This window comes from Panthera tigris, chromosome B1, assembly GCF_018350195.1.
Source record: "Panthera tigris isolate Pti1 chromosome B1, P.tigris_Pti1_mat1.1, whole genome shotgun sequence".
NCBI classification, from domain to species: Eukaryota; Metazoa; Chordata; class Mammalia; order Carnivora; family Felidae; genus Panthera; species Panthera tigris.
Window position 1 is genome coordinate 96,495,543 of NC_056663.1, and position 20,831 is coordinate 96,516,373.

General features: G+C 34.7%; 1 protein-coding gene across 3 annotated transcripts in view; it reads right to left on the minus strand.

Annotated features, from left to right (window-relative positions):
• Positions 1-20,831, minus strand: part of INTU (inturned planar cell polarity protein) — an 88,285-nt gene that overhangs the window by 33,641 nt on the left and 33,813 nt on the right. For all 3 annotated transcript variants that reach the window (XR_006216786.1, XM_042983937.1, XM_007091813.3), the window contains exons 4-7: positions 20,137-20,340; positions 15,940-16,058; positions 9,698-9,787; positions 2,072-2,149 (exon numbers count right to left, since the gene is read on the minus strand). Coding sequence is in view for 2 of the 3 variants with exons in the window: in XM_042983937.1 (XP_042839871.1) it covers positions 2,072-2,149; positions 9,698-9,787; positions 15,940-16,058; positions 20,137-20,340 (491 nt within the window). In the remaining variant the exon portion in view is untranslated. The remainder of the gene's footprint in view (positions 1-2,071; positions 2,150-9,697; positions 9,788-15,939; positions 16,059-20,136; positions 20,341-20,831) is intronic.

A 20,831-nucleotide genomic window follows, 5' to 3' on the forward strand; every position in this document is an offset into this window, starting at 1 on the left:
GGGGAGGGGTAAAGGGAGAGGAAAAGAGAGAATCTTAAGCAGGCTCCACACCCAGCACGGAGTCCAATGCAGGGCTTGATCTCATGACCATGAGATCATGACCCAAGCAGAAATCAAGAGTCAGAGATTTAACCCACTGAGTCACAAAGATTCCCCTAAACTTGTTAATACATAATCACTTTTCTGTGGCTCACAGGAACTAAACAGCTCACAACTTAAAAAAATTAACTCTTTGGACTTCTTAATCTTTTCATAATTTTTCATAATGGGCCTTTAATATCTTTCATAATTAGAAAAAACCTTATTAAAAATTACTACAAAATGACTATTAACAACATCTTGGATCCATACTGCTTCTTGGTCGTAAGAACTCAATGGATCTTCACATTCATTATCTTAGTTTGCCTTTCCAATTCTCACTAAAACAAGAAGAAACTAAAACTTGCTGCCAATTTGGTGATACTTCCAAGTAAAAGAAAGCTAAATTTCAAAATGAAATTCACAGAAATGAAGAGTCCCTCTGCTCATAACCTCGTCCATTTGGAATTTGCAGAACAACCCCAAATGATTATCTTAAGTTATGGAATTCATCTCAGGAATTTAATCTTTAATTATCTCTGTTTTTATGAAAACATAAAGCTTCAGTTAAGGTAAAACAGGGCAAGGTTTGCTCACCCAGCGTAAATTTAAGGAAGTAGTTTACAACCATATCCTTACTGTTCATTGGTTAAAAGTTTCCTTATTAGTAAAAGTTAAAAACAATGTTGGTGGCTGCCTGGCCTTTTGTAGTTCACATATTTGGAAAAGGCTCACCAGTAATTAGGTTTGAGAGGGATGTGTCTTCTAAGAGGCTTGTTGAGGAGAATTCTGTACACTACACAGTCCCAATGTCACAGAAAGTTATTTCAGGCTGCTTTGAGAACAGTGGTAACAAAGATCCATAAGAGATAAACAGGGAGCCAATACCACTGTGGTTTGGAAAGACATATAAACTGTTTTGGATCTTTATACTTATATACTCTTAAGGCTTTGAAAGCAAAGGTATCATTTTAGCTCTCTGAAGTACTGGAACTTAGAAAAAATCCCACAAACAGAAAAATCTTTTTTTCATCCATAATTTCATGTGTTCAAATCCTGAAGTTACCTCAAATTGCCTCCTTTAGATCAAGAAAGATGCATCATATTTTACTGTAATGTTAAAAAAACAAGAAGCAGGAAAATAGGCATAACATGAGCCCACACATATTTTAAAAGGGAATATATATACTGCATTCATATTGTATAGGAAACATATGACACACATGAAACTAAATATCTTTACTGTGTCATTTATATATTTTAATAGTGCTTTTTTTTTTAATTTAAAAATTGGTTTAAGAAAGAAGAATCACATTTTAGGACAGTGCATTTGACACTGGTCTTATAATGAGAGAACAACACAACTTAAAATCTTCTTACTCCTTTTTGTATTTGTTTTGAAGAAATGCCCTTATATTTGCTTCTATAGAAATATATCAAGTCAGAATATAATTATGGTTTTATCACTATTTTACTTTATTTTGCTAAACTAACATGAGACCAAAAATGAAAAAGCAATGAATAGATCAAGTGAAAAGGTGCCTAGAACTGTAAAATGAAGCCAGTAATAAAAGATGAGAAAATCAGAGAAAGAAAGAAAAAAAACAAAACAAATAACTAACTTGCCAAACAAAGAAAAGTATTAAATGCAAAAGGTGATTTGGAATCATGTGCTTAAAACTTGAGGTTCATTTTTTTAGGAGCACTGGTATCTTTATTATTTTTAGTATTATTTTTTGTTAAGTTATTTTAATTCCAGTATAGTTAACACTCTTTTATATTAATTTCAGGTATGCAATATAGTGATACGACACTTCCCTACATCACCCAGTGCTTATCACAGCAAGTGCACTCCTTAATCCCAGTCATCTATTTTACCCATCCTCCCACCTCCCTTCCCTCTGATAACCATCAGTTTGTTCTCTGTGGTTAAAAGTTTTTTTTTTTTTTTTAAACAAACAAACAAAAAACTTGAGATTCAATTCATACTTACCTATCTAAAGAACCATACATAAATGTTAAGGTTTGGGCAACATCTTTTATCATACTCCTTAGCTGAGGGAGAGGAACTCTAAAAAGAAGAAAAATACATTTGTTCATTTATAACATAACCAAGTGATACATATCTAAAAGAAGCAGAACATCGTTCCATTTTATATGTAAGGAATGTGAAAAGTCTGTGTGTCAACTGCGAGTATGGCTGTGTAAAATGGTTCACTGAATTAGCAACTGAAGACTCTGATATCTAGACTTGGAGTTCTAGCATGGGTCAAGTAAGGACTTTTATATCACTACCTACGTGGAAATTATTTATACCTCCTTAGGGTTCAGTTTCCTCATGTATAAAATGGGGGAATAATCACTAAGCCCTTCTCAGGTTCATTTTGAGGATTAAATTAATGCATATAAAGTAGTGCAGTATCAGAGCTCAGAAAAAAATGCTAAATTCTTGACACTTTCCAGTATTACCTAGATTTCAACCGAACCTCCAACTTCTGTGACAAAAGACACCCCTAAACAAATGGGAGAAGGGAAAGAAAGTAGAGGAAAGAAATGGAATTAACTGTTTTCTTGGTAGCCTGATAAAAATTCTACAAAGTAGGTCTGATTATTGCTATTATAGCATTGGGTAAACTGAGGTCCAAGAAGTAACTTGTACAAGGACTTAAAGGGAGTAGAACCTGCCTGTGGACATCCATCTTCTTAGCTCTAAAGTTACTCTCTCTACTACCTCACAATGACTTCCTGGTTGGGTCCCCACTATTCACTGCAGTCATCACAGGAAGATGATCTCCCCTCTGAAAACACATGTTCCTGGATTATACACCTGACCTGATCTTCTGTGGGGTGGCACTTTTCTCATTTTGCTCGTAAAAGGCATAGTGGCAAAGAAGGAAATGCATAGACTGGCATTTAAGACAAATAAGAGAAAAATCCCAGGCCTGCCACTTCCATTACAAACCACATGCACAGTGTTAGAGATACAAAGACCTATTAATTGACACTGAGGAGGTGCTTGTGCATGATCTCTCATACTCTATTTCTCAGTTTGAACAAAGTAGAATAATAATTCCTATCTTTCATGGCTATGTGAAACAAGATGGGATGAGGAAAAGAATCTGGTACAGAGTAGAATAAAGGGGATCTTCAAATTCATTCTAATTTATCAAACCAGGTTCCCCAGGATAGGAATGACTAATATTTAGGGTAGACACTTTCTATCCCCATCACCCAGTAATAAAGACTGGGAAATTGGCTAGAGCATCCCCTATGCAGCACAACCTTAATTCAGAGCTCAGCTCAGCTGGGACAGCCTTTTTTTTTTTTTTTTTTTTTTTTTTTTTGGCTTCAGGGTAAAACCTTGCCTGGAAACTGTCTCTATCTGCATAATTAATTTGGCTAATAGCATCAGAATGTGGCTGAGCAGCCTCTGCTCAGTTCCTTAGCAGGGCCTTCCTTTTCCCTGTGTCTGTCTACACTACCTTCAGCTTACCATTGTATTTTCTGTTTTCTTTCTTTTGCTGTTTGGGCCACTATAAAAGTCTAAGCATAATTATTTTATCCTAAAGTAATTTATAACGAGTGTCCTCCAATTCTTGTAAACCCATACTTTCAAAACAACTCAGTTTTTTCATAATCTGACCCATTGACATAAAGCAGTATTCTAGCAGGGTTCATCATAGTCTCTTTTGAGTCAGAAAAATACAAATTAGCTGGTTAAGGGAATCACCATGTAGTATATGTCACAGCACCATTATCCTTCAAGTTAAACATTTTGAAACACACAGGAAATACATGGAGACAAATGAAAATGAAAACACAATGGTCAAAATCTTGGGGATGCAGCAAAGGCTGTTCTAGGAGGGAAATTTATAGCAATACAGGCCTACTTTGATAACTAAAAAAGTATCAAATAAACAACCTAACCTTACATCCTAAAGGAACTAGAAAAAGAAGAACAAAGCCCGAAGTCAATAGAAGGAAAAAAAATAAAGATTAGAACAGAAATAAATGAAATTAAAAAAATTTTTGAACCATACATTCATGACAGATCATATAAACTTTTGTCCAAAATTAGACATCTTTAAAGCACAATCATTTGGATAATTTTTCACTATAGTCTCCTTTGGAGTTCCTGTTTGTGGTATGAAAACATGTCAACAGATTGTTCACTACTCTTCCTCTCTAGAGGTAGAGCTTAATTGCCCTTCCCTTGAGTGTGGGCTGGACTTAGCAACTTACTCCTAACAAATAGTATATAGTGGAAATGACTGCATCATTTATAAGACTAAGTCAGCTTCCCCTCTTTCTCTGTTTTGGAGAAATCTATTTCTCCATAACTTGCTTTGGGGGAAGCCAGCTGACATGTGAGGACATTCCAACAGCTCTACAGGAGAGACCCATTTGGCAAGGAACTAAGGCCTCTCAACAATGGCTATGTGTGTAAGCCATCTTGGAAGCAGATGCTCTAGCTTCAGTTAAGCCTTCAAATAACTGTATCCCTGGACAACATTTTGACTGCAACCTCAATACAGATCCTGAGTCAGAACTACCCAGCTAAGTCGTTCATGAATTCCTGACTCACAAAGACACCTATGAGATAATAAATGTCTGCTGTTTTAAGTCCCTAAATTTTGGTGTAATTTGTTACCTAGGAATAGATAACAAATACACTGTTATATAATGAAAGAAATCTTGTTAACAAAATCATCAATAATAGAAAATAGTCATATTCATGTCTAGAGTAGCTGTATAATGCATTTTTTTGAGGTCTACTTTTTTCTTCCTTGGGAAGCATAAGGCAACACCAAAAGAAAAGTTATCTAAACTGGCATTCTCTAACGTTGTGTCAGTCACATAATATAGTATTTATTTTGATATTTTATCACTATTTGGTAGATAATATATGATAGTTCTATGCACCAAAAGGTTAAAACTAAAATGTGTTAATAGTTTAATAGAAGTTGTCAATTTTTTTTTTTTTAAAGCAGGGAAGAATCTAAATTACAAGTTTTAAAAAATCATTGAACAGGGACATAAGACTAGTCTAACAATAATTAAAAACCTCTCCTTGGGGGCAGTTCTCCATATTCCTACCCCCCTCCCCCCCCCCCCCAGCTTTTAATGTCTTATGACATTAGGGAAGCAATGTAGTTTCAGAAATAATTCAGAAAGACTCTCCTTCAACTTCCAATTCTGCTTCTTGTTAGTTTTGTGATCTTTAGCAAGTTATTTAATCTTCTCTTGGTTTTACTTTCCTCATTTATAAGATGGGGCCAGAGATCATGATGTACATCTGGAGCTGATTTTGAAGATTAAATGAGATGAATGAATGTAAAATACCTAACGTAGTCCCTGGGTTCACATTCTACTCATAAACATCAATCCAGCTCTTATCTCCAACTATAAAAATAATATATACATTAAAATTAAAAGTTAAGAAGGTGAAAATAATAATATAAAACATACCATTAGAGAAGTCACTTTAAAGTTAAATATTCATTACAGTTGACCTTTGAACAATGCAGGGGTTAGGAGTCCCTACACCCCAGGCAACTGAAAATCCAAGTATAAATTTTAACTTCCCCAAAACTTAAATAATAATAGTCTACTGTTGACTGGAAGCCTTATGATAACAGTTAATTAACACATATCTTGTATGTATTATATACTGTATTCTTACAATAAAGCAAGCTAGAGGAAAGAAAATGTTATTAAGAAAATCATAAGAAGAGAAATTGATGCCATAAGTTTGTATCATCTGTTTACAAGATGAATCATCTGTCAGTACCTACATCAATACTGTCTTATACGATACAAAACACTGTAGATTTACACATATTACTAACACTAGACACCCAAAATGAAAAGATGTTAAAAAGAAATTCATATTTATTTACAGAAAACTTATGTGTTGATAATGAAGAAAGAGCAATATGATTTCTTTATGGTAGCCTAGCATAATTGATAGTATTACTTCATGGTAGCCTAGCCTACAGACTAGAGAGTAAATATTTAAAATTTTTTAGGGCACACTGTATTATATTCGTAACACAATACTGGAAACACCGCTGCAAAAAAGCAAAAAGCAAAGTTATAAAGCAGTAAGAACACTAACACATTATTAATTTTATATTATATATCAATCATCTTATGCCTCTATAAGGATAGACTATTCCCTTCCACAGAAATCTTGCATGTGATGTTCTACAAGATGAATACTTATACAACGATGATGATGACACAGTTCTTGCTGTACAATTATTAGATTTTTGCAAATATTGATTTGCACGAAGACACACAAATGCACAACAGATAAGTTTATTAACTGTATGGCATAATGATTATCTACTATTCATTAAGTGGAAGTGGATCATCATAAAGATCTTCATCCTCCTCATCTTCATATTGAGTAGGCGGAGAAAGTATTCATATTGAGTAGAGGAGGAAGAGGAGGGGTTGGTCTTGCTGTCTCAGGAGTGGCATAAGCAGATGTGGAGGTGCAAGGGTAGGTAGGACAGGCAGGCACACTTGGTGTAACTTTAGAGAAATATATCGTAATTTCTTTCTGACTTTTCTGCTTTTTCGTTTCTCTAAAAATATTCCTATATGTTATCAAAACTTCTTCCACCATTTGCTTTATTATTAGTGCCCATATCATAGAAGGGTTTGTGTTGTAAAAGAGGTCAAAAGCAGTCCTGAATAATTAGAATGTTACGGCCGGATTGTCTAGTGTCAATTTGTTTGCTGGCACTGGATGTGGCCATGTGTGGAGATGGCACATCTCCATTAAGTCATCTTCTGTTCATTCCTCAGGTGTGGTGTCTATTAGCTCTTGAAATTTTGTAAGATCTTTATATTGAAACCCTTCACTTCCCTGCCCTGCCACCTTTTTGCCAGATCCACAATCTCTTTCATGATTTCCCTAATTGGCTCTGTCATAAATCTTGTGACGTCATGCACAACATCTGGACACAATTTTCTCCAGCAAGAATTTATTGTTTCAGGATTGATGACTTTTGTGGTTTTTTCTATAACAACAATGGTATCTTCAGTGGTGTAGTCCTTCCAGACTTTCATGATGTTCTATTGGGGTCCCCCTCCATGGCATTGACAATCCTTTCCATAGAGTACCATGTGTAATGATGTCTAAAGGCCCTTGTGACCCCTTGATCTAGAGGTTAAATTGGAGATGTTTTGTTTGGGGGCAAGTAGACTGACATCTTTGGTACTGAACTCATGGGGTTCTGGGTGGCCAGGGGCATTGTCCAATATCAAAAGAACTTTCAAAGGCAGTCCCTTACTGGTGAAGTACTTCCTGACTTCAGGGACAAAGCATCAACAGAACCAGTCCAGAAAAAGGATTTTCATTGCCCAGGCCTTCTTGTTGTACAACCAAAAGACTGGCAACTGGTGTTTATCTTTTCCCTTCAAGGTTTGGGGCTTAGCAGCTTTATACATAAGGGCAGTCCTAATCATAAACCTGACTGTGTCTTCACAAAACAGAGTTAGCCTATTCCTTCCCACCTTAAATTCTGGTGCTCACTTTTCTTCTTAACTAATGTCCTATGCAACATTTTTCTTTCTCCCAGAATAGGGCACTTTTGTCTGTATTAAAAACCTTGAGGCGCACCTGGATGGCTCAGTTGGTTGAGCGTCTGACTTCAGCTCAGGTCATGATCTTGGGGTTCATGAGTTCAAGCCCCACATTGGGCTTGCTGATGTCATTGCAGGACCCGCTTCGGATCCTCTGTCTCCCTCTCTCTGCCCCTCTCCCACTTGCACTCTCTCAAAAATAAATAAACATTAAAAAACAAAAAACAAAAAACCTTGAGGCAGATATCCTTCCTCCTCACTGATTTTTTTAATGACATCTGGGAAGTCATCTGCAGTCTCTTAGCAGAATCTGCTTCTCCTGATATCTTGACATTTTTAAAGCTAAACCTGCTTCTAAAATTGTCAGACCATCCTTTGTGCTGGCATTAAATTCTCCTGCTTTAGATCCTTAACCTTCCCTTTGCCTTAAGTTGTCATATCATGACCACTTTTTCTTAAATCATATTAGTCTATAGGTATGCCTTCTTTCTAGCAATCCTGCACCTACATAAAAATTGCTTTTTCAATACAAGATAAAAAGATCTTTCACAAAAAGTGCAATGTTTTTGCACCTGCTGGCCTAACTGTAGTGATGGCTTCAGGAATTTCCTTTCCTTTTTTACAATGGCCCTCATGCAGGATTTATTTATGTTGAAATGGTGGCCAATTGCAGCTGCAGATCTCAATCTATAGTACATATCAAGCAATTTAGCTTTTTCTTGTAATGTCCTAACTTTTGTCTGCTTCTTGGGAGCATTTCCAGCATTACTAGTGGCACTTCATATGGGTCCCCCGGTGTTATTCAAGGTTTACACTATTGCACGAAGAAAAATATGCAAGAACTGTAAGAAATCACTTTTTACTGCAATTTACTAGAAAGACAAACTGCTCACACAGAGATGATTAACGTCACGGGGGGTTGTAAGTAGATAACACTTGAGGTCACTGCAACAGCAGCAATAGGAGATAGCAATAAGATTATTCCAGTAGTACAGTATGTGCTATGGTTAATTTTATGCAGTTATGATTTAATAATGTATCTTTACATTTGTTTATACTTCTCTCAATTGCGAATAGCTCCATGTAAGTATTTGTTTAAGTTTTGATAAATTTTAACTTTTAATAATAGATCTGTGTATATTTTATGGTAGTAAATGATAAAACAGACTGTATCTACACATATTTTATGCATTCATGATGTATGTAACTTTTTCTCAAAATTTTCAATATTTCTAGACTATGTAGTTCATCTGTGAGCTTTTTCATACTGTCACAAATCTCCAAAAAACCTTCTAATATATTTATTGAAAACAACCCACATATAAGTGGATCAGCACAATTCAAATCCACGTTGTTTAAGGGTCAACTGTATTTTGTCAAAGGTGCTCAACATCAGGGCCAAACACATTTTCCCTTGACTTTTAATTTTCCAAAATCTCCAACAGTAAAAAACCAAACACACAAAATCCAAACCACGATCTTGTCAAAAGTTTGAGCAGAGAAGGTCATCTCTCAGCCACCTTCACACTGGCCACATCTCATAAGAAAGTGTGTTGAAAGTCCTTCTTCTTACTAATTGGTCTAGCTGGGTGTTCCCAGCACTTTTTATATTTTTAATATCAAATTAACATAGGTAGCAATTGCACTGGTGGAACAGATATTTAAAACATAAGACTATTTTTTTATTAAAAAATTTTTTTTAATATTTATTCATTTTTGAGAGAGAAAGAGACAGAGCACAAGCAGGGGAGGGTCTGAGAGAGAGGGAGACACAGAATCTGAAGCAGGTTCCAGGCTCTGAGCTGACAGCACAGAGCCCGATGCAGGACTCAAACCCACCAACCATGAGATCATGACCTGAGCTGAAGTTGGAGGTTTAACCAGACTGAGCCACCTAGGTGCCCCAACATAAGACTGTTTAAAGGAGTTTGCCTTTTGACAAAAATGTCATACTTTTAATGAAACAGATTTTGTTAGCAATATATTAGAAAAGATTTTAAGGTAAACAAAGATCTCAACTTACTCTTCAGCAGGCAGGCCAATTAACAACAACTTGTCAGATTCTTTCCAATAAGCCACATGAATTTGTTTCCCATTTAAAAGAAGGGATGAGCTAAGAAAAAATAGAGTGAAAATAAAGTCAGAATATCTTTAAATGTCATAAAATTATAAACAGTCACTCATAAAAGATTACACATGGTATGATTTAAGAACCTCATGCTTAATAAACAAGTTTCTTGGCATTTATCTGTCACACAGAAAAGGCAAGGAATTGTATAACAACAATAATGTATTCTGAAATATTCTTTTAAATACCTATAAAAAGCTCCAGGTCAAACAAAAGTAGTCACATTACAGTAAAAGGTATTGAAATTCTTTTGCTAAATTAAGTGACTATACACTATTTTTTTTCCCAAAAGAAAGCTTCCATGACTGTGCTAATTTAACAAATCTTTTCTGATTGCCTATTTATTAAGAGAATTTATTAAGAGAAATTTCTTTTTTTTTTATATTTTTTTTTAAATTTTTTTTTCAACGTTTTTTATTTATTTTTGGGACAGAGAGAGACAGAGCATGAACGGGGGAGGGGCAGAGAGAGAGGGAGACACAGAATCGGAAACAGGCTCCAGGCTCCGAGCCATCAGCCCAGAGCCTGACGCGAGGCTCGAACTCACGGACCGTGAGATCGTGACCTGGCTGAAGTCGGACGCTTAACCGACTGCGCCACCCAGGCGCCCCAAGAGAAATTTCTATTTATTAAGAGAAATTACAAAGAAAGGACAACATGGTTCCAGCTCACAAGTGATAATTCAATATGGGGCACATGTACTTAAACAAAGAACCAAAATATAAGTCAGATTTAAACATGTACTCAAGGAAACTTTTGGGATAATGTATATATTCATTGTGGTAATGGTCTCAGGATCATACACCTCTGTCAAAACTGATCAAATTGTATATTTTACATATATGCAATTTACTCTACTTCAATCAAGTTGGAAAACATATTAAATGTGTTCTAAAAAGAGATATAATAAAGAACTATGAAAACAGAGTATGATCCTTCTTGTAATGCGGGTAGATGGTGTGAAGAAAACATATTTAGTGTTTGTTTTTGCTTTAAAGTTTATTTATTTTTGAGAGGGAGAGAGGATGTGCATGTGTGCAAGCAGGGAAGGGGCAGAGAGAGAGAGAGTGAGAAAGAGAATCTCAAGCAGGCTCTGCGCTGTCAGCACAGAGCCCAATGGGGGGTTTGATCTCACGAACAATGGAGGTTATGACCTTAGCCAAAATCAAGAGTCAGACACTTAACTAAGTCGCCCAGATATACCCCTTCCTTTTTTTTTCTTTAGTGTTTTTTTTTTTCTTTAAGTGAGAATACACACATCAGTTTTCATTGGTTGAGTCCTTGGAATATAATGTATATTGTATATTACAATAGAGATAAGTGTGTGGGATTTTAAACATGAATTGAAATAGATTTTTTCAAAAGAAATATTACTTTTGTCTTAATAAAGTTTAAAAGTATATATGCTTTTTGACAAATATTAGATTCTTTTTATACTCAGACATTAATATCACTATAGTTTTAAAACTGTATACAAGACGTACATGTTGCTAAGGAATCCCTGAAATAATAATCATTTTCATATTTACTGTTTTACAAAAAAGTTTTTCTACCTACATTTACTGTTTTCCACATGTTTAATCCATATCTTATCATTAATAACAAGATCTAAACATCAAGTAAAATAACATCTATCCTTTAGAGTAAAAAGAAAAAATCAAATCCACATGGAGAAACTTAAAACAAAATTTCTTTCCAATAAGATTAAAAAGGAGGCCTGAACTTTGAAAACATTATCCTAAGAAGCCAGTCATAAATAAGCATGTATTATGATTTCATTCACATGAAATGTCCAGTATAGGTTTTTATTTGGGTATCATGAAAATATTCTAAAATTGACTGTGGTGATGGTTGCTGAATTGTACGCTTTAAATGGGCAAATTGTATGATAAATGAATGATGTCTCAATAAAGCTGTTTAAAAAAAATAAAAGGAGGGCACCTGGGTGACTCAGTCAGTTAAGCAACTGACTCTTGATGTCGGCTCAGGTTGTGATCTCATGGTCGTGAAATCAAGCCCTGTGCTGGGAGCCATGCTGAACATGGAGACTGCTTGGGATTCTCTCTCTCCCTCTCTCTTTCTGCCCCTCCCTATGGGCATCCTCTTTCTCTCTCTCTCAAAAAAAATAAAGAAACATTTAAAAAGTAAAAATAAAAAATAAAAGGAGGCCTGCAACATATTTTTTCATATCATTATTTTAATTATTTTCTCTAATGTTTAATACATATTATTTGTTATTGTTATTATTTTTTATTACAATCAAGTGCATACTATTTGCTAGACATTATATTTAATATTTTTTAATCTTTTTAACATCGTCTTCAGGCATTACCATCATTATATTTTTTAAATTTTTGTTAAGTTTTTTTTTTTTTTTTTAAATTTTTTTTTCAACATTTATTTATTTTTGAGACAGAGAGAGACAGAGCATGAACAGGGGAGGGTCAGAGAGAGAGGGAGACACAGAATCTGAAACAGGCTCCAGGCTCTGAGCGGTCAGCACAGAGCCCGACACGGGGCTCGAACTCACGGACCGCGAGATCGTGACCTGAGCCGAAGTCAGACGCTTAACTGACAAAGCCACCCAGGCGCCCCTGTTAAGTTTTATTTAAATTCCAGTTACTTGGGGCTCCTGGGTGGTTCAGATGGTTAAGTGTCCACCTCTTGATTCAGCTCAGGTCATGATCTCATTGTTCGTCGACAGCACAGAGCCTGCTGGGATTCTCTCTCTCCCTCTCTCTCTGCCCCTCCTCCACTTGTGCTTTGTGTCTCTTTCAAAATTAAATAACTATTTATAAAGACATAAAATAAATTTTAAAAATCCTTTAAATTCCAATTGAACATACAGTGTAATATTAGTTTCAGGTGTATAATACAGTGATTCAACACTTCCATACATCATCCAGCGCTCATCACAGCAAATGCATTCCTTAATCCCGATCACCTATTTTACCTATCCTCCCACCAACTTCCCACCTGGTAACCAGCAGTTTGTTCTCTATAGTTAAAAGTCTGTTTCTTAGTTTTCCTCCCTCTCTCATTTTATTTTCTCTTTGCTAACTTGTTTTGTTTCTTAAATTCCAAATATGAGTGAAATCGTTTGGTATTTGTCTTTCTCTGACTTATTTAGCTTAGCATAATACTCTCTAGCTCTATCTGTGTCGTTGCAAAGATAAAGACTCCACTAAAAAAGAGAACATTAGGCCAATATCTCTGATGAACGTGTATGCAAAAATTCTCAATAAGCTACTAGCAAACTGAATCCAACAACACATTAAAAAAAATCATTCATGGGGCACCCGAGTTGCCTCAACTCAGTTGGTCGAGTGTCTGACTTTGGCTCAGATCATGATCTCCCAGTTCATCGGTTCAAGCACCACATTGGGCTTGCTGATGTCAGCGTCTGTCTGTCCCTCTCTCTCTCTGCCCCTCCCCCCCTTTCTTTCTCTCTCTCTCTCTCTCTCTCTCTGTCAAAAATAAACAAACATTACAAAAAAATCATTCACTACAATCAAGTGGGATTTATTCCTGAGTTGCAAGGGAGGTTCAATATTTGCAAATCAATCAACGTGACACACCACATTAATAAAAATTTAAAAATATCATTTCAATAGAGGAGGAAAAAGCATTTGACAAAGTACAACATTCACTCATGATAAAAATCCTCAACAAAGCAGGTTTATAGAGAACATATCTCAACATAATAAAGGCCTTATATGAGAAACCTGCAGTTAATATCATCCTCAGTGGGGAAAAACTGAGAGATTTGCCTCTATGGTCAGGAACAAGACAAGGTTTTGCTGAGCTGTCAGCACAGATCCTGACACAGGGCTCAAACTCACAGACCGTGAGATCATGACCTGAGCTGAAGTTGGACGCTTAACTGACTGAGCCACCCAGGCACCCCCAAAGTAATCTTGAAAAAGAAAAGCAAAGCTAGAGACATCACAATTCTAGACTTTAAGTTTTATTACAAAGCTGTAGCGATCAAGACAGTTTGGCATAGGCACAAAAACAGACACATAGATCAGTGGCACAGAATAGAAAACCCAGAAACAAACCCATACCTATATGGTCAATTAATCTCCAACAAAGAGGAAAAAAAGAATATCCAATGGGAAAAAAAGACTGTTTCTTCAACAAATGGTGTTGGGAAAACTGGACAGCAACACGGAGAAGAATGAAACTGGACCACTTTCTTACACCATACACAAAAATAAACTCAAAATGGATGAAAGATCTAAATGTGAGACAGGAAACCATTAAAATCCTAAAGGAGAACACAGGCAGTAACTTCTTTGACATTGGCTGTAGCAACTTACTTCTAGATATGTCTCCTAAGGCAACAAAAACAAAAGCAAAAATAAACTACTGGGACATCATCAAAATAAGCTTCTGCACAGTGAAGGAAACAGTCAACAAAACTAAAAGGCAATCTATGGAATGGGAGGAGATATTTGCAAATTACGTACCTGATAAAGGGTTAGTATCCAAAATAAATAAAGAACTTATAAAACTCAACACCCAAAAAACAAATAATCCAACTAAAAAAATGGGCAGAAGACATGAATAGACATTTTTCCAAAGAAGACATACAGATGGCCAACAGACACATGAAAAGATGTTCAACATCACTCATTACCAGGGAAATGCAAATCAATACTATAATGAGGTATGACCTCATACCTATCAGAATGGCTAAAACCAACAGTACAAGACACAATAGATGCTGGCAGAGAAAAGGGAACCCTCTTGCATTGTTGGGGGGAATGCAAACTGGTGCAGATGCTCTGGAAAACAGTAGGAAAGTTCCTCAAAAAGTTAAAAATAGAACTACCCTACCATCTAGCAATTGCACTAAGTATTTTCCCAAAGATTACTAAAACACTAATTCAAAGGGATATATACACCTCAATGTTTATAGCAACATTATCTACAAGCAACATTATCTACAACAACTAAATTATGGAAAGAGCCTAAATGTCCACTGACTGATGAATGGATAAAGAAGAGGTGATTATATATATATATACACAATGGAATATTACTCAGCCATAAAAAAAAAAAAGAAATCTTGCCATTTGCAATGACATATATGGAGCTAGAGTATTATGATAAGTGAAATAAGTCAGAGAAAGACAAATACCATATGATTTTACTCAACATGTGTTTTTGAATGCAAATTTATATATTAAATATAGCCTCAGTTACTAGTGTCTGGAAAATGAGTCCCAGAATTAAACATGACTTTTATTTAGAAAACAAGGAAATTCTTCTTGCTATTGTCTTGCAGATCTTATCTTTTAGAATCTTAGAGGTGTCATTTTTACCAAAAGATGGGAAAAGTTAAAGCCTTAGAAAATCCAACTTTATATTTCTAAAACTTTTGAAATATTAAGAAAGAAAAATGGTTTGTAATCCCTAGATTTATTTTATTAAAAAAACAAAAAACAAAACTCAACCAAGTTTTGAGCATCCTCCTCCCATAAGTTAACTGTGGCATTTCAAAGTCAGGGCTTACTAAATCGACTTTGAATGGGATGTGTGGCTCTATAACTGAGTATATGGTATATTTTATTTTTCAAAAAATTATTTCACATCAGTGTTGTTTATTCATCAAGTTAACTTGCACAGATGATACAAGGAACATTCTAGCTCCTCTTCTTAAAGTGTATGTGTATTGTGTTTTTTTCTGTCATTGTTGTAGAACAGACTATTTTGAACTACATGAAAAATGCAGTGTTCAGTCATTCTTACCAACCACAGGAGTACTGCCTAGCAAATTAATAATCAAAACAAAAACATGAAAGAGCCCAGACTCAACATAATGTCATGCTTAAGAAATAGCACCTTCATGAATAAATGCTACAATATATGTCATTAGTCCAAATTTGTTATTTAAAGTATGCCAAACACCCAGATCTACAGCTGTATTGAGAACTTACACCTTATAGGTGACCGGTAGAAATGTTAGGTAAGAAACAAAATATCTGCAGACATCATATCTGCTATATAGATATCTACATTATAGATACAAATATATTTGTATAATAAGTAGTTGTATTAGTATTTTGTCAGAACCAAGGTACAGAACTTGCAAGAAATAGAATAAAAGCTAAATAAAAATCAATTCTTACCTAGTAACTTGTGTCCCAGTTACATTTTCCAACATGTCACAGAGTGTGAGAAATATCCCTCTCACACTTTTCAGTTTCTGAGATGCATCAGAAACTGGATAATGATAAAGAATTTCCTGCTGTTAAATGAAAAGAAAGAGAAGTGATCAACCCCCCCCCCAAATTTTCCAACCATTACTTTTGTCATGGAAACTTCAGGCTTTGTACTATTAAGAAAAGAACAAAAAAATGAATCCTTTCAGCTTCAGGGGAAGTTTCATTCAAACAAACACAAGAAAGGAAGTATGTCTGGAATTTTAACACATTACCTAGTATTTAAAACACTACATTTGGAAGTCAGTAACAAACTGTCAAAATTGTTCATAATATCAAAATATATACTGAGTAGGACACTCATTAGTTAGAATAATTACAATTAATTTCAATATTTTAAACTTTAATCTCCTTTACAATAAATTATAATAATAATATATTATTATATTTAATTACTCAAATTTTCTGATCTTCTGTGGTAGTGTATCTGTATGGATACCACATGTAACTTGTAAGAGTCTTTAATTTTAATTACTTTCATTACTGACATTTAAAAGATAATCATCATCTTTGGTGAAATCATTAAATCCTTATTCAAACATAAGACGGTACTACAATTAAATTTACAAAGTAAGAATACAAAATGAAAGTAGTGCAAGTAGAGAGAAAGCAGTATTATGATATTATAATATCTTTTCTGTCTTAAACTTAAAAGGGTTTGCCCACCACAAATTAAACTTTAAAAGAAAGCACATTTTAAATTATGGAAAAAACTAGATCTATAAGATAATTCACAAAATGCTTAATATATATTTTTTTGTTTTCAAGAAAAGCATGTTCCCAAGAAACAAACAGTTTTTATAAAATAAAATAAATTTCAAAATCAGAATAGGCATTGTGCTAGACCTTTTACACAAAAGGATGAATCATTCTGTACCTCACTTTTTTGTTGTTAAAACAACATGCTATTTTCCTCACAGGTTAAATTAAAAGCAGGCAAAATAAAAATTTCTATATGAAATCATAGAGAATTCAAAGTAGCTCCCAGTTATGCTATTTAATATTTAATATCTGTAAATATTAATACAGTCACTATTGAAAAGCCAAACTCCTAACTTGGATCTTTTCCTTGATTCTCTCTCTAAAGAGTGTTCTACATCTTATTTTGATCTCTCGTTACAAGAAATAATTATGTGATTTAGAATCCATGTCTTGGCAACTTTTACATCATGACAAATACAAATAATTAATAAACTGGACACACCTTTTTTATACTTATTAAGCACATTCAATATATGCAAATTGCTATAGAATATGTTGGCCAAATACACTCTGCCTAACCCTCAAATTTTCTTGCAATATTTCTACTGTAAAACAGTTACAAAAATCCTATCTTTAAAAATTAAGCCAAACATCAGTTAAGATCTTCTGTTATGCTTATTTAGTAAAGTTAAACCTTGACTAGTAAATGCACTTATTGCATTTGGTCAAATACCAAACACCACTTTAAACAAATAACCATATACTCTTTGATTAAGTTTTTGAAATTTTCAAATCTTATAACTTGGAGAATACAAGTTATTAACTATGTAACTCACATGAAAACTAAATGACCCTATGACATTTTATTGTATGCTAAGTCATATTAGTAAAAAAAGTCATTTGAACAAGTCTCTATTCCAACCTCTGCAGCAACCAGCCCAGAAAGCCTCACTGTTAAGGACCTGGCAAACTCAACAGTTTCTAACCAGTTTAATTAGCTGTCTTTTTAGACACTTGTTAGTGGCATGCATTTGCAGCAGCTTCCACTCTGTTCAGTAAGAATGAAAAGCCTCTCCTAATTACAGTGTTGATACAGGGCTGTCAACAGACAGAAACTTGTTCATTTGAGAGACATCTACACACTTTCCCATGGAAAGAAAGGCAAAGATGACAAAAGGCCTCAGCAGTATTCTACTCCAGGATGACCTAGAAAGTTTCAGTAGAAAGTATTCTACTCCAGGATGACCCAGGATTTTGTTGTGTGTTTTTATATAATAAATGGTTAAATTTCTCATTTAACTAGTAATACATGCAAGAAATCAGAATAATTAACTTTAGGTTTTTCTGTTTTCAGAACACAGAAAATTATAAAAAATACATATAAGTAAATCCTTTCTTTTCCATTTCAATTATTGACTAAATTTTGATATACAAAGAAGCAACACTTTTGAAAAAAATTTTTAAAAAAAGAAGAAGCAGCAAGACGAGGAAACACGCTCCTTGGATAAAATGGCTTTGGCAATGAGAATATAGGCTGCAAGGATTTCAAAAGCAAAGAAATGTAAATTAGGTAAAAACTTTTTAGATCTCCCTTGTGCTTGAAGCATTATGGTAAACTAGATGCTTTGAGAGACCCTTACGCTGTAAAACAAGTAGAGTTATGGCTCGAACGTAACTTGTTGAACTGCTAGATATGTAAGAAGGACATCTTCTCCATACCCTTTCAAGCCGCTTCCCAGAACTGCAAAGCAAGCTGGGAGTGGTGAGTGGTGGGCCGAAGGACAGAGGCAGGGTTGCTTTGAGGGTTGATGCCTACAATAGTGTCAGTCAGGACACTGAGTATTGAGCCAGTGGCTAGGTAGGTAAGCTGAACTTAGCACCGTTGTGTTAAACCCGGATTCTTGAGTAAGGCTGAAGTACCCTAGGTCAGTGGCAGAAGCAGAAGCAGAAGCAGCAAATTCTCTCTGGAGGAAGGCATTCCCACTTTTAAACCACAGGACTCCCAAAGATAAAAATCAAGCAGTTAAGTTTAGTCAGTGATCACCAAGGACACAAGAAGGCAAACCACCACAAGTCTTAGGACGTAGAGGACTCAGAGTTGGTAGAATGGGCAGATAAAGGATACAGAAGAACACAGAATATACATGAAATACTTACAGAAATAAAGTATAAAATCACTAAGACAAGACTACCAGTAGAGAAAATAACTTTCTACCTGAATGAAATAAGCAATAGTATGCGCTAACTTCATCTTCTTCTCAGCCACACAGAAAAACTACATTTTCTTACCTCCTTGCATTGGGAGAGACCATATAACTAGTTCTAGACACTGGAACATGGGCAGAAGTGATGTTCTAATTTTTAAGCTAGGACTCGGGAAATGTCCCATGAGATATTAAATGCTTTCTCTCTTCTTTCATTGGTGAACTAGATGCACAATGATCTATGGCTCTGAAGCCTTTGGAAATCATGGAACCACTAGATGAAGGGCTCTGACCACGGAGCAACATGAGCAGGAACATTTATATTGAAATAAGAAATAAACTATTATGTTAAGCCACTAAGACATCAGAGTTGTTACAACGATTGGCCTATTTTGACTAACACACTGTAGTAATAATTATAAAGCACCTTTCAAGATGAGGTGAAACAACATCATCAGATAAATAACAACAAGAAGTATTTATCATCAAGAGACTTTCACTAAAAAGAAATACCTAAAATATGTGTCTTAAGAAGAAGAAAAATGATCAAATAAGGACAGTTAGAGACATAAGAAAGATAGTAAAGAAAGTGGTAAGCATTTATGTAAATTTAAAGAAGGCCCATTTGTATGGAATACAATGGATAAAATATGCATTTTTATAATGTATTACTTACATATTTTATAATATATAAAATGTCACAATAATTAATAGTAATAACACTAGTATAATTACACCCAATTTCTGGAATTTTTAAAAAAGTGATAGCACAAAAATACTGAGGAAAATAGCATGTATGTGAAGAGGGGAAATTGGAATTAAGGTGTACCAAGGGCCTTGAATTATTTTAAAAAAGAGTTAAGGTACTGCTTTAGAGTCTGCTAAGATAAATATGACAAAATTTTAAGAGCAATTACTAAAAAAATAGAAATAAAGACTACAGCAACCAATAACAGGTAAGAAAAATATTATGGAAAAAGTAGTTCAAATAGAAATTTTTAAAGAAGATGGTAGAAACAAATTCAAATATTTCAGTAATCTATAAATGGACTCATTAGGTTTGTCAATTAGAAGATTGTGTAAGAGACATACCAAAACCATAAAGACACAGAATGACTGAAAAAAGTGCTTATTATTCACCTGGAAGATTATAAAAGATCCTTATTCTTTTCCTTTGCACTTTTGAGAAGGCACTCACCTCTTCCTTTGATGTTTCCGAGTCAAGCTGTAGTGTGAGATACATAACGATATGAGGAGTGTTTAGGATATTTTGCTGGATCCCTTCAACCTCTTCTCCCCACAGAAGTTTGACTAAATCACTTGTGTTCGACTGTGTCTTTTTCTGTTTTGGTTGAGTTGTTTCCTTTTTCACAGCATATGCATTCTCAAATGTCAGTTTTACCTTTAACAATCAAACAATGTGTTGATTTTTCAACAAGGGAAAGTCAGCTGCAGTTTTCACAAAAAAGGGTCTGTACATGCATATATATTCAGGTACACACAGTATATCTAAATATCATCCTAGAATGTGAGCTCTTTATGGAAGGGACTATGTAGTCTATTTACATTTCTATCTCTAGCTCCTAGCCTAGCACATATTATTACAAATATTTATTGAATAAGAATTTATAATTATGCGTACAAAAATTCATTTATTTAATCACTGTATTCTAAGTTACTGACAACAAAAGGAAATGCCATGGAAAAACAAGAATTCATATGATCTCATAACTTCAAAAACAGCAACACTATTACTATGAATGCTGATAGCACTGATTCATCTGGAGAAGGGAAAAAGAAGATTTAGGATTAAAAGGAACTTCATAAAACCAGATTAGCTTTCCTTTCAAGCGAGGTGATAGTCAAACATTTTTCTTAGACATTCTTTGAGGT